A 14933-nucleotide genomic window follows, 5' to 3' on the forward strand; every position below is an offset into this window, starting at 1 on the left:
TGTAAACAAAAATAAAACGGCAGAAGACAGTTTTGATAGTAAAATTAAGTTATAGCATTTCCAGAACCAATGCTAAAGAATATTTTTTTATCTTTAATGAAAAAACATATAATTTTATATGCAGGGTCTCGAAGACAAAAACAAAAAAACTTCCCAGCCTTTGATATGTGATAAAGTCCCTCTACGATCATCTTTTAATAGATTGTATTTCAGTCAGACAAACTCTTGCAGTATAATACATTTATTTTTACATACTTAATTTACATCTTAGTTGGCATTCACAAACTTTGATTGGCATAAGGCTCCGTACAATTCCATGAGATAATTTCCATAAACTTTAGGGTAAAAAACCCCGAACGGAGCCTACAGGTGGAAGCCGGGGAGGAGGGTGGGGCGACGAATGCAGCGCTGCGGTAAGAAAGAGAATGAACAGCTGCACACCTGGACTTAAATAGGACGCTGAACAGGTGAGTTGATTAACTACCGCCCTGGGGGGGGGGGACTGTAGCGTTTGGCTGCCTGAAAGGCTAACTCGTTCGCTATTACAGTGATGGACAAAATTGTTGGTACCCCTCAGTTAAAAAAAAGAAAGTCCACAATGCTCACTGAAAAGACTTGAAACGTTCAAAAGTAACAAATTAAAATTTATTGAAAAGTAAAAAATCAAAATCAGCCATTACTTTTGAGTTGTTAATAGAATTATTTAAAAAAACAAACTAATGAAATAGGGCTGGGCAAAAATGATGGTACCTCCATGAAAGACTGAGAACTGATTGCCCGGGGGGTCATGATGAACCCAGGTATGTCCTTTAATTGACATCACTGCTGTTTTCAAACCCATAATCAGTCAGTCTGCCTCTTTAAAGGGAGACAAATAGTCACGTTGCTGTTTGGTAAAAAGGTGTGAACATGGACAACAAAAAGTGAAGGAGAGAATTGTCCCAGGACATTATAAACAAAATTATAAACAAACATCATAAAGGTAAAGGCTATCAAACCATCTCTAAGCAGCTTGAAGTTCCTGTGACGACAGTGGCACATATTATTCAGACGTTTAAGACCCACGGGACAGTAGCCAACCTCCCTGAACGTGGCCGGAAGAGGAAAATTGATGACAAATTGAGGAGACGGATAGTTCGAACTGTCTCCAAAGAGCCCAGAACAACCTCCAAAGATATTAAAGGTGAACTCCTAGATCAAGGTACATCAGTGTCAATTTGTCGTTGTTTGAGCCAGAGTGGACTTCATGGGAGACGACCAAAGAGGACACCACTGTTGAAAGGAAATCATAAAAAAAGCCAGACTGGAATTTGCAAAAATGCATGTTGACAAGCCACAAAGCTTCTGGGAAAATGTCCTTTGGACAGATGAGACAAAAGTGGAGCTTTTTGGTACGGCACATCAGCTCTATGTTCGTAGACTCAAAAATGAAGACTAAAATGAAAAGAACGCTGTCCCCACTGTGAAACATGGAGGAGGCTCAGTTCTGTTTTGGGGCTGCTTTGTGCATCTGGCACAGGGTGTCTTGACCTTGTACAAGGTAAAATGGAATCTCCAGATTATCAAGGCATTCTGGATGTGCTGCATTACCGGTGCAGCAAAAGGGCAAACAATAGTGGAGCTATCTAGACGTACAGTTTTGAGTGAGATGTCAGCTCCAAAAAAAGAGGTACATGGATCTATATGCAGCGGCGGTTTTTCCTATGGGCAATGTAGTGGGTTGCCCAGGGCGCGATATAGTAGGAGGCGCCAAAAAAAAAAAAGTACTTTTTTGCCCCCCGCATTTCTTCTAGACTGACCACAACCACCCCCCACCCAGTCATCCCATTTAAAGGTAATGAAACGTGCGCCAGGGTGCCCCTACTATCCTGTCAACCTGCTGCTATAATGACACTATTTTGCACTCTCTCAATAGAATATTGCAACACACGTCCACACGGGGGAAACCAACTCGCATCTGCAGAGGATGTGAACAGGTAGAGAACAAGCAGGTAGAGAGGCAGGGGAGTTTATGATTCCAGACCAGCAACAAACTTTTTAATAAATAAATGTATAAATACATCGTTTTTATACTTTATTGGATTTACTGAATTTTCTGAAAAGTGAAAGAAAGAAAAATAGAAATGAGTCTGCATCAAAGTGAATTAGTTTCCATCGTCTCACTCATCTTGACTCTGTGTGTTTGACAGACAGAAATGTCTATTCAAGGTTGTGAAAAATAAACAATAGGTCACAGGAAATATCAGGTGTCCAGTTTAGAAACAAAAGGAGAAAAGAGGGAGAAAAACACTTTAAGGATAAAGGAATGCACACAGTGTCCAAAATTAAGACTCGCTAGGCGCCAAATACGACCAAATTTACTGTTTGAGGAGTAAAATTTATTGCAACATTTGGCTTATGAAGGTTTACACTTAATTAGACTAGTCTTGTTAATTGGCTCATTGATGGATTTGATCTATCGATTCTGCAGTTTTCATATACAGTTCAGATGCAATGGACACAATCATTTCTCTTTCTTTTTTCTGTTTATGTGACACTTAAGTACAAAACACGGAAGAATATGCTGTTTATTTTCCATTGATGTTCATTCATGAAGCCAATGGAAATGACTGGAATTAATTCATTCATAAATCATGTCAGGGTTGTATTCAGCTCAAGAAAAATACAACAGAAAAATGTGGCAATTTCAGCCAGAACCAGCCAGCCTTCAAAACAAAAACACAAACTGATGCGTGTTAAGTGTGAACTAACTTTTATACAATATCTTAATAGTGAATTCACCTATTCAAGTATATTTTACTTGAATCACTTATATGATTAATAAAGTAAAATATACAATATATTTTGTTCTTGTGTTTGTTTGTTTGTTTGTTTGTATGTATACAAGCTTTAAGTTATTAGGGGCATGGCTGCAAAGGGGCGTGCAGGTGGGTGAGGGGCCCAAGGTGTCAAACTGGCCTCGACCACCTCTGCCTTTATGTCTGCAAGTGGATGCATCAGAATGGAGCAGAGCAGGGAGCTTGTGTCCTGCCCAGTGTATTTTCTACGTAACAAACAAACTCTTTCTCAAACTGTGTTTTATTGTCTGCTCCTGAATTACTGTGATTTTATAAAAAGTACTCAGAAATATTATTTTGAGCTCAATATTCTTTATATATGTCCTCCATCATCAGAAAAATGCTACAAGAACATGGTAAAAACAATTAAAATATAATTTTCCTCAGAGTGGGTCTACAGACCATTTTAGTCCTAAAGTATCACATACATGTTAGTGTAGTATGAAGTGATTTGTTAAGTGTGCGTGTTTAATTAAACAGAAAATTCAGTTAAACCTGAACACAATTCGAAATGTAGATTCCTACAGGAAGTGGGTAACAACTGGTTTCATAGAAGTTGTTCTTAAGCAAACAGGAAACTCTTCATTACCGCCCTCCAAAAGATCTGCAAATACCCTGAAAATGCTCCACCACAAAACTTTTCTCCTTCATGAGAAAGTACATTTATGACGACATTAAGAAGACACTGAGAAGAGTGCTTCTTATTGCACCCGTAGAAACGCTGGTGGGGTTGCTGTGATGTAAAAGACGTGTGATTTCCTCTGCATTGTGACAAATGTTGTCTGAGATTTTACAGCGCGGCATGAAAACTGGATTTGCTCTGTTTTATTGGATTTGTCCCGTTCTTTTACAGGGATGTTGCATTAGAAAACACCAAAAGAAAATGAAAGGTATTTAAAATATTTCTCCTGTTTCATAATCACAATTTTTTTACTGTTTTATATATGTTGCACAGACATATGTAAAATATGTGAGAATGCAAAAATGAGGTGTGACTTAGTTTCATCAGATTGTAAACAAACAAAAGGAAACGGGTCAGAGTAAGGTCTAATTAATGCTTCTGCTTAGGTGTTCAGCAGAATACAACAAATCAGCACTTCAGAGCCGTGGAGGGGGAACTATTTATGATGCCATGCATTAAATCTTTGGAGCAGCCTGAGAGGACCGTGTGGTCCAGAAGTGGAGAAGATAAAAAAGAAAATAAAGACCTGACCTTTGACTGTGGGGTGAAGTTTGTAGCTAGAGTGAACCATTCTGGAAAGTACACAAGCCTCTCTGCGTAAGTACCACTTTTAATATCACTGATTCATCTAGATAAAAGCAGTTCAACGTAAAATGTTTGTCTAAATTTTAAATTAAGGCTTAGTATTGTATCACTTTGGGAAACAACTGTGATCTTAACGAGTGATTTTATCAATAAGTTTGAATGATTAACAGTTTTGCCTCAAAGCGTAGCTTGAAGGTTTACATAGGAAACCTTAATTTCAGTCATGATCATTTCTATACTGAGCAAAGAAAAAATAACTTTCCATTTGCCAACTGTTTCTGCTGTTTGCAGCTCTGTAAAACAATGGCTCTTTCAAAATTTACAGGTTTCAAAGGGCCAGCTATGACTAAATTTTCCTCCAGACACAGACTGCAACGAGGGGCGTAGTCACATTAGCATATTGCCCAGACATTTAAAGTCAACATTGTTATTTGATATTCAAACTGAAAATTTAGATTTACATTTGAATTAAACACTTAGACTTGCACTCACCTGACATACTACTGAGCACACCTGTCCAGCTGCTCGTTAATGGAAATTTTTAATCAGCCAATCACATGGCAGCAACTCAATGCATTTAGGCGTGTAGACATGGTCAAGATGATCTGATGCAGTTCAAACCAAGCATCAGAATGGAGAAGAAAGGTGATTGAAGTGAAATTCTAACTAGGGTCAGAATTTGGTTCAGGCAAGTGGTGGTGGTGTAATGGTGTGGGGGATATTTGCTTGGCACTCTTTTGGTCCCTTATTACCAACTCAGACTGGTTTTTTGAACATGACAATGAGTTCAGTGGACTCAAATGGCCTCCACAGTCACCAGATCTCAACCCAATAGAAAACCTTTAGGATGTGGTGAAACGGGAAATTGGCATCATGGGTGTTCAGTCGACAAATGTGCAGCAACTGTGTGATGCTATCATGTCAATATTGACCTAAGTCTCTGAGAAATGCTTCCAGAACTTTGTTGAATCTCTACACCACCAAAGATTAAGGCAGTTCTGAGGGCAAAAGGGGTCCAATCCGGTACTAACAAGAGAGTGTATATTTAACAAGATTTAACGTATACATTTAGATTTAATATTTAGTTTTGCATTTAGATATAATGTTTACATTTAACATCTACATTTGTGTTTAACATTTATAGTTGATGTTTACATTTAGAACAATGTTTATATTTAGGATTGAGATATATTTTTAGACTTAATGTTTACATTTATTATATACATTGAAAATAAATGTTTTTCCTTAAGATTGTTGTTTTGATTTACCTTAAAGTACAAACCCCTTAAGTCCTAGATATGGCTTTTATTTGCAATAAAAAATGTGACATAAATGCTGCACATTTGGAAAGAAATCTCTAAATGTGGTAAAATTGTCACAACATTTTTGATGAGGTGAATTTTTAAATTTGGCGCCCCATATGACTGTGCCTTAACACACTCCAGCTTCCTCTCACAGTCCAAACACATGCTTCCATGTTGTTGTTGTTGTGTTACCTGGGTAAATAAAGGTTTAACTGAAAGGAAAAAACTTTTAAAGTTAAAACTGAGGTATTTGCCTTTCAGTGGCAGCAGATCCATCATCATTCTGCAGGTAGTGGAAAGCATCACTCTGAGATGTTATCAGCCCAGCGAAGCCAAGGTAACACTCAGGGTGCGTAGAGGGGGGGTGATCTACTGTCCCGGCCACCATTGTAGTAACAACACGGGCACCATCTGGTTCAAGGTAAAGTATAGGGACAGGCATTCTAACATAATCAAGCTTTTTGTCATTGACCGCACATTGCTACAGATTCTTTGCTTTTTGTCACAGAGCAACCTCTAAAATAATTACAAAGTCTCTCCTCCGTGTGGTTTGTTGCAGGGTAACAAAGCTGTGTCTAAGCAGCGCAGATCCTCCTGCAATGAGGAGGGCCTGTTACGACTCTGTGAAGTCTACGAAGAGGACACCGGTTTATATTTCTGTGACCGCCAGCTGATGGAAGAAGGAATCCAGTGGACCTACAGAAGGGCTGTTGACGTTACAGTCATATGTAAGTTTTTGTGTCAATTTTGTCAGGAAAGAAAGACTAGCTCTGGATGTGTTCAAATCTGAGCCCTTGCTGCTTTTAACTGACTGGGTTTAGTTAGATTTTTTTGGGAACGTTCTGGAGCAACATGTTCACTATTCCACTCTCAATGCAACCACATACTGTACTACAGACACATAGAGAAGCCTTTTGGCTACTGTCTTTTGCTTTTTACATGCATGTTATAATAAATATTACTAAAAAAGATGCAGAAATATTCCACATTCCCCCTAGAAACCAGGGCCGGATCTAGCCAGCCCCTGTTGGGGGTGCAGACAGAATATCGGGGGAGCAACTTTTCTTCAAGGTTTTATGTAGGATGCCATCCCTGACACTACCCTCTGCATTTACCCGGGCTTGGGACGGCACAAATGTGACGTGTTGAGGCTATATTTTTTTTAATATATTTATTTTTGAGTGAGTGAGTGAGTGAGTGAGTGAGTGAGTGAGTGAGTGAGTGAGTGAGTGAGTGAGTGAGTGAGTGAGTGAGTGAGTGAGTGAGTGAGTGAGTGAGTGAGTGATTTTTAGTTACTTTAATTTTTTCTAAGCCTGTCTGTTTATTCATCTTTATTTTGTATTTTATTTTTTAAAATCTTGTTTATTTATTTTATTTATTACATGCTTTGTTTCACTTTTTTTATTTATGTTTAAGTTTATCTTTGGTTTAATGTTTTTGTCTCTTTCATTTATTTTTATGTTTTTTGTGTCACTTTTTATTTATGTATTTTAAAGTTTGTCTATCTGTTTAGCTATTTATTCTTTTGAGGGTTTGTTTGTCTTTGAATTCTTTTTATGATTTTTTTAATCACTTTATTTAGTTCTAAACACACATCATAGCTTATATCAGTTATTTGTCTGGTTTTTATGCCAAAGTCTCTAACAAATGAGTCCATATCCAGGCTTCTTGTTATGACCTTCTCATTGGCTAAAATAATTACATTTTGTTTACTTTCATGTAGCTTGGTTCAGTGGAAGGGGGTGAGAACTCGTACAAAATAGAGAGAGCTTTCACATGATGCAGATGATACACCAATCATAATCACATACATACGATGGAGCTGAGGAAAGACATTTATAATAATTGATTTTATTTATCTGTGCTTTTCCAGATCAGCAAACTGTCTTGTTTCAGGAGCTTTAAAAAAAACTGATGATTTCCAAAAAAGATCACAAGCTAAACTCTACAGCCTTTCAATGTGATCCGGATAGTGCAGTAAGAACTCAACTCTACACCTGAAGCAGCAAAATCCCCCAACATTTGAAAATTGCTAAAAATTGACCTTTTTAGTTGCTCAGCACTTCATGTCTAACTTCTTTCTTTGTAATATTACCTCCTTGGTATTCAAAACGAACTTAAATTAAGATGATAGTCTTTAAATTTAAACCTGAGAACAACAAATTAGAGCAAAATGTGTCAATTTCTCCACAAGAAAAATGTGTTTTGGAGCATTTTGGGCAGTTACCTCACAAAATTGTATTTTTAAATGGTTTTTGACATTTAATGTGACTAATGGAAGTTTGCATGTTGCATTTATGAGCTCAACAATTCATCACAAAGATTGTAAAAGACAGTTTTCACAAATACAACTTCACAAACCACAACAAAAGGATCCTTTCTTATCTCTTCATTGGGTTTGTCCTTTTAGTTTCTGTACTGTAAGTGTCAGTGTTTGAAAAACCACTGTTTGACTGATAACTATCAGTCATTGTTGTGACAGTTCACCCCCACCTCAGAAGTTGGTTTTACTAAACTGTGCCACTCGCACAGAAACCCTCCTGTCTTGCTAGAAAAGAGGCAGAAGAGCGGTGCATGAATCTGCCATAAAAAAGACATTTCTAAATACACACAGAATTTTTGCCTAGAAAATTGATGTAAACTTCTTAAATGCTTTCATGCTCTCATTTGTTTTTTTAGTGCAAGAGTTAATACCCTCCAAGCTTGCTGAGACATTTATCTATAGTTTATTGATCGTCTTAATGCTTCAAATAACGAAACTATCTTAACTCTCACCAATGTAAGGTACAGACCTTTTAGACACTAGTTCCCTATTTGGAGGTTTTGGTATGGTCGCCTTTTTTAAACTTTTACGTTTTTTAATCTTCAAAAGTTTTAGTCTTTTTTATTCTATTTTATGATAATTGGTCATTTTATGTCACTGTTTTTCATACTTGTACTATCATGAATGCTTTTTATTTTTATTCTTAAGTCTTTATTTATTTTGTTTGTATTGTGGCAAATGGACCTTGAGTCTATTTTTTTACCAAACAGGGTTGTAATGCATTTTAACCTTCGAGGAACACTTAGTGCCAAAGTGTGCAACATATAAAATTTTAATTTAAACCCTTTAAATCTTTTCAACAACCTAATTGTGTTGAAAAATGATACTTTTGTGTACTTTCTCATTATTTCATGCATGAGATCACGTAGGGGATAGACTAGCATGAAGGCACATCATGGACTGTTGGGATACATGAAGAGGAACACTCACAATGAAAAGAAGAAAGCAAAATGAAGAAGTGTTCAGAGATGACACAGGAAACAACAGGGTCGTTTTGTGTGAAGTAGAGCACGCAGGATATCCTCACTTCTTGAGATTTTTGGCTGAACGTGTCATTCTCTGCTGCTTCTTCCTCCTTTTTTTTCTTCCTCCCATACTCTTCTGACCTGTGGACCTCTGTGGCTGTTAGTTAATTCTGATTCTCCTGTGGCTCTCAGGTGAACTTTTACTGCTGGTGACCTCCTCATCCTAAAAATTAACCCATGTAACTGGTAATAAAAGACTAAAAGTCTTTAAAAAGAAAATCTTCTCATTTCTGCCTTATTTCATTGTATGTTGCTGAAGACACAAACAGCCAGAACAAGATGGAAAATCCTGCTTTGGTTTCTTCTGATCAAAATCCTCATGGATCTGATAGGAATGTGACGGCTTGATCAATAAAAACAAGAAAAAAAATTATTTGAGTGAATAATTTATTCAGTTATATGATTAAATAAAATTAAAAGTGTATCATATTACACATAGAGAGGCAAAACTGATTCTAACCACATTTACATCACCTCTTAATATTGGAAGTGATGTAAAATCAATTCCAGCACAATTGTTGTGATGTTGTTTTTTTTGTTGTCTTAAAAAAAACAAGATTTTTTTAAACTTTCATTTAAAGTTCTGCTGCCGTCACTGTTTTTTTCATGAAGAAAAGAATGCACTAGAAAAGGTTATTGTAGCTTGACCATAGCTTGTTTAAATGTTGCGTTGGAAATTAGTTCAAATAACATATTTTCTGTTACAACAGTCAACTAATTTAAGTGAATAATGTATTTTGACATACTGATGCAGAGCTTGTAGCGTGTTTTTTTTTTTGTTTCTTCTATAAATTCTGTCTCATAAAATGAACTCGCATGACTTTATTTCTCATTCCCACACAGCACATCTAGAACCATCCAGGTGTCCTAGGATTAGATATCCTGCTGCTAACATGACAGAGGAAGTGGAGCTTGGTAAGTGCTTTGAAATGTATCATCTGATACTGAGAGTTTTGTTTGAATCAACACTCGAGTGAATAACAACTTGTGACGAAGCTTTTCAAACCAGCTGATCTGTTCTCTACTTATCCCTCCCTGTGGTTTCCTTTTACTGCGGCTTACATTTGTGTTGTCTTAATTAACATAAGGGGACAATTTGAAAGTCTATTTTCTTGAGGCATAAAAGGACAAATGTAGGACATAATGTGGTTCTTCTCCCTCTGAGGTTTGTAAAACGTTTAACCTCTTTCAGGTCATCCGCATACTCTGACATGCGAGGTGTTCTTTGATTTTGAAGTAGACTTCCTACCAAAGGTGCAGTGGTTTATGAATTATGGCCACAACATGGAGAATATGACTCCTCTGCACATGGAAGCACCACAGTGAGTGACTTTTTACATTCACATTTAATGCATATTATTTCAATTGACTCCATGCTGGAGTTTAAGGACTCAGTACACGCTGCCTTGCTTGTGGGTAAAATCCCTTCTGTGATTCAGACAGAAGCAAGAAACACTGGAAGTATTTGAAGTCATCCAGACAGCCGTCATATCAGAAGTGATGCCACAGCACTTGAAGCACACCTTTACCTGCTTCGCCACCAATTCAGTGGGAAACAGCAGCGTTACAATCAAGCTTAAGCAAAAAATTAAAGGTATGTTTCAATCCTTTTGCTACCTGGTGTTTTCTAAAAGTAAAAAAATGGTTGTCAAGCACATCAAAATCTTGTTACAATCAAAGTCAGACAGAATTTGATCTAAGAGAATGAAAAAAATTGTGTGAAAAGAGTCAATTTAGTTCAGCCTTTATTCGAGAAAATCTGCTCTATCAAGCAAAAATTATTTATTTGAAAAGAGTAACATACCAAACTAGCAGTTTGCAAGACAAAACCAAATGACTGATGCTTTCCCTCTTAACCTTAAAATTCTATGGTTTAAAGGCTAAACTGCTAATTTTGGAGTACAAAAGAAATGTTAAAGATGCCATCAAACAAAACTGTGCTCCCTCTTAAATCAATATTATTGGCAACGGATTGGAAATCTGAATATTATTATTTACAATTTTAGGAAATGAAGCTTTACACTTAAGTGAACAAACAAAAGTTATTTTTCAAATGATTTCTTAAGATGGAAACTTTCCTTTAAATTAAAGAAAAGTTTCTGTCATAAAACTTGTCAAGTGAGCCATTGGATATTAGCCGTTCGTGTTAGAATATAAAATGTGATGACCTGGGTGACATGAATTAAAAACAAATTTGCAGATCATTCAGGATTAAGATAAATACAGCCAATAAATTCATTAACGCTTTAATAATAAACAATTCATTTTACTTTTGAAGACAAAATTAATAGGTCCATGAGGTACATTAATACTGAAATTATGTTTGATCATATTTTCTACATGCAAGTACAATGAGAACAGAGTTGGCCCTAGTTTTGAGCCTTGTGGAACATCATTGCAGAATTTGCCTGCAGTACAGCTTAAATTATTTATACATGGAAAAAATAATCAGTGTCTGCCAATTCATGCCAGAGTTGTCTGTGTGTTCTCAGTTAACTGGCCACCATTGGTTGGATATCCATTTGCTGCTTTCCTGCTGGTAGTTTGGCTGGGAATCCTCCTGCGTGTGAAATGGTTGGAAATCCAGCTCATGTACAGATCCCACTTCCAACATCGACGACATGATGGGGGTAAGAACACGCCATTGGCTGTATATGAGAACTGGACTGAGTTACTCCTCCCGTGTTTGAAATCGGAAGTACCCACCAGCTCCAAGAGTTGTATTAAGAATAAACAGCTATTACTCGGTCATTCTGTTTGTCAGAATGACCATTCTTGCTCTGCTACATGTTTTTAGTATGTTCTTGCTAATCCTAGTTTTTTTCATGATATTGACTTCATTTGTTTGGAGACGTGCCAGTATTCCATATGCAGACTCTGGAACCTGAACTGTAGCTTCAGGCATTAGCAAACAACCTGAAGCTAATGTCAGGGCAGTGTGAACACAGCTGCTCATAGTTTTGATATTTCATTTCATTATATAGTTCTTCTTTCTCTTTTCAGAGAAGGAGTATGATGTGTTTTTGTCGTTTGTTTGGAGCTCTTTGTCAGCAGAAGGGACTCAAGGATTAACCCTTCCATCCAGATCAGGATGTGACTGTAATGAGGAAGGTGAATCCACACATTTGATTTGATCTTAAACATCTACACACCAACAAAACCACTTATTTCTCTTTTTTGTTGGTTGATTTGTGATGCCAGAACATCTTTCGAATAAGAAGCTGATGAGTTGCAAGGAAAGTAAATCCACCCTGAAACCATTAGAGGTGTTGCTCCCTCATGTGCTGGAGGTCCACTGGGGTTATCGCCTGTGTTTACCGGAGAGGGACCTTCTTCCTGGAGGAGGTCAGATCAACCCACAACCATCAAATCCATCTATCATTTTCTCACAGTTTGTTGCATTGTTTTCCAGCGTATACAAATGATGTGGTTCTTGGAATTAAGAGAAGCAGAATGCTTGTGTGTGTCCTCTCAGCTGACTACCTGGCTGACAGCAGCGCTGTGTTTGTGCTGGAGTCAGGCATTCAGGTTGGTCAACATGAATCCTCACAGGGTGAATTAACAATGGTTTCAATTACCAGAGCGACCTTTTATGTATTTTTCAACTTGTTTAATTACGGAAGTGGTGGCAGAAGTTACAAAGCAGAGATTATATATTTGATATTTGTAATCATTTGTGTATTTTACATAATCATGTTGCCCAAAGAAGCTTGGTTGGGTTATCAGTAAATGGCTGTATGTAAATTGTCATAACTTTGTAAATATTTTTTTAATTATTGAAATGTACAATGTTTATCTTAGATATGACAATGCAATAAACTTTCTTAGGGGAAAAATGTCTCAATAAGTTAGCAGAAAATGTTTTAAAAAGTTTATCTGGACTCTGTTTTTTAAGTTGAAACATCTTAAAGTAAAAAAAAAGTTCAGATAAACTTTTTAAAACACTTCTCTGCAATGAAACCATCCTGAGTGAATACATTTTCACAGACAATAAGATGTGCTTTTGTGCAAAATTAAATTCCCAAATTTTAATAAACCCCATTGTCATCCTCTACATGCAGCTGCTTGTCATAAAAACGTATTTAACTTTTTACTGATCTGCTTTTTCCATATTCCAGGCTTTGCTGCAAAAGTCTTCCCTTAAACTTTTATTAATACGGACAAGCGAAACCTCAGCATTCCTGACTCCGTCACACCTGCCGCTGCCGCGACTTGTCCAGACGGCCTTGAAGGTGTTGCCTCGGCTGAATTACAGCTCAAAAACATCTTTAAGGGCTGTTGACAACTTCTGGAGATCTTTGAGAAAAGCCATGCCCCAAAGCAGAAAGAGACAGGTTGCAACCATGGAGTGCGGACTTTAAGGATTGGGATGAGATTTTCTGCAACAAAAGACAGCTGAGTCCTTTTTCTATTCAGCAAGGACTGCATTCACTGTTTATACAGGTAATATTGGACAATACTGTATAAGAAAAATTAAATTTTGGGGGAAATTGTAATGTGTAATTTCTACTCGTCTGATTGTAGAAACTTTAAGCAGAGGTTGGTTCTTATACAGTCGAGGAAATCAGTATTTCATCCCTTGCTGATGTTGTAGGTTTGCCCACCTGAAAAGGAGCTGTCTGTTAACTTAATGGTAGATTCATGTGAACTGTGAAAGATTAAAAATCAAGAAATCAAATTTGAAGAATTTATGTAAATGTATCTGGATTTCATTGAGGTAATTAATATTTGATCCCTTTGTAACCATTACGAGTTCTGCTTCATATAGACTCTCCTAATCAACTTGTCACTTGAACTGAAGACACCTGTTGGAAATAATCACCTGTAGAAAATACACCTGTCCACAGAATCAGTCAGACTCCAAACTCTTCAACATGAGAAAAACGGAAGAGCTTTTAATGGATTAAAGGGAGAAGATTGTAGACCTGCAGAAGACCGTGATGGACAACAAAACCATCAGCAAGAAGCTGGGGGTTAAGATGAAAAATGTTGGTGCAATTGTTACAACATGACCATCAATCCACATATAGGTCTGGGGCTCCAAACAAGATCTCACCTGGCTGGGTTTCCATGATCATAAGAACAATGAGAAATAGACCTAAAACAACACGGTAGGGGTTAGTTGATGATCTCAAAGCAGCTATGAACAAAGACCCTAAGAAAACCATCGCTGATACTTTACACCACAATGGTTTAACATCTTGCAGTGCTCTCAAGACAGCCCTGCTTAAGAAGGCACATGTGCAGGTCTGCTGGAAGTTTGCCAACGAACACCTTCATGATTTAGTGACTGGGAGAAGGTGCTGTGGTCAGTGAAGACCAAAATTGAGGCCTTTGGCATCAACTCAACTTGCCGTGTTTGGAGGAAGAGAAATGTTGCCTATGACCCCAAAAACACCATGCCCACTGTCAAGCATGGAGGTGGAAACATTATGCTTTGGTGGTGTTTTTCTCCACAGGGCTACTGATGGGAGGATGTGTGGAGTCACTTACCATCAAATCCTAAGTGAAACCTCCTTCCCTCCTTAAGCCCGGAGGCTTATGAAAAGGTCTTCCAACAGGATAAGAACTAAAACATACAGCAAGGGCAACCAAGGAATGGCTGAAGAAGCATCTCAAGGTCATGGAGTGGCCCATCGTTTCTCTTGACTTGAATCCTATAGAACAGCGGTCCCCAACCTTTGTTGCACCACGGCCCGGTTTGATGTCTTGCAAAATTCTCACAGACCGGTATGTTATATGTGGCAGACACACGCTGCAATAAAGGCAGAGACATGTGATAAGACGTACTCTGCACTTTCATTTTGACATGCTAAACATTGTACATCGCACAAGTGTCACCATCCTGTCCCCTTCCCACACTCATGGTGCTAAAAAGAAGTAAACACAACAGGAAGAAATAACTAAGGGAGAAACAACATAACTGCCAGATGAAAGGACCCGTAGGCAAAAAGAAAGACCCATGCTCAACCCGATTTTGACCAAAGCAGGCAAAGGGGATTGATTTGATTCCCTGTGATGCCGGCTCCGACAGTAACCCCTCCAGCCTGTGGAATTCCGACAGCAGACCAAACGTGCACGTGACCTCCACTACAAAACAACAAAATATGACTTGCATGAAAACTGTGGTATTTTCTAAACATAACAATAAACACGAATTATGACATGAGCAACATC

At 37.7% G+C, this 14933-nt stretch overlaps 1 protein-coding gene across 2 annotated transcripts; it reads left to right on the forward strand.

Moving 5' to 3' along the window:
• Positions 1-3543: 3543 nt before the first annotated feature.
• Positions 3544-14349, forward strand: LOC105357057 (interleukin-18 receptor accessory protein). 2 transcript variants are annotated; one of them, XR_002292706.3, is made up of 13 exons: positions 3544-3727; positions 3906-4116; positions 5670-5829; positions 5968-6136; positions 9600-9671; positions 9949-10078; positions 10196-10350; positions 11249-11386; positions 11760-11867; positions 11958-12101; positions 12169-12284; positions 12875-13199; positions 14216-14349. XR_002292706.3 is itself a non-coding variant. In XM_020712815.3 (12 exons), exons 1-12 carry the CDS (start codon positions 3613-3615, stop codon positions 13115-13117), a joined length of 1761 nt encoding a protein of 586 aa, XP_020568474.1. In that variant the 5' UTR covers positions 3552-3612; the 3' UTR covers positions 13118-13447. The 2 variants fall into 2 exon arrangements, 1 of the variants encoding a protein (XP_020568474.1); XM_020712815.3 differs by lacking the exon at positions 14216-14349 and having other exon boundaries at positions 3552-3727; positions 12875-13447.
• Positions 14350-14933: the final 584 nt, after the last annotated feature.

This window comes from Oryzias latipes, chromosome 3 (assembly GCF_053564925.1).
Source record: "Oryzias latipes strain Hd-rR chromosome 3, Olatipes_Hd-rR_3.1".
In the NCBI taxonomy this organism is placed as follows: domain Eukaryota; kingdom Metazoa; phylum Chordata; class Actinopteri; order Beloniformes; family Adrianichthyidae; genus Oryzias; species Oryzias latipes.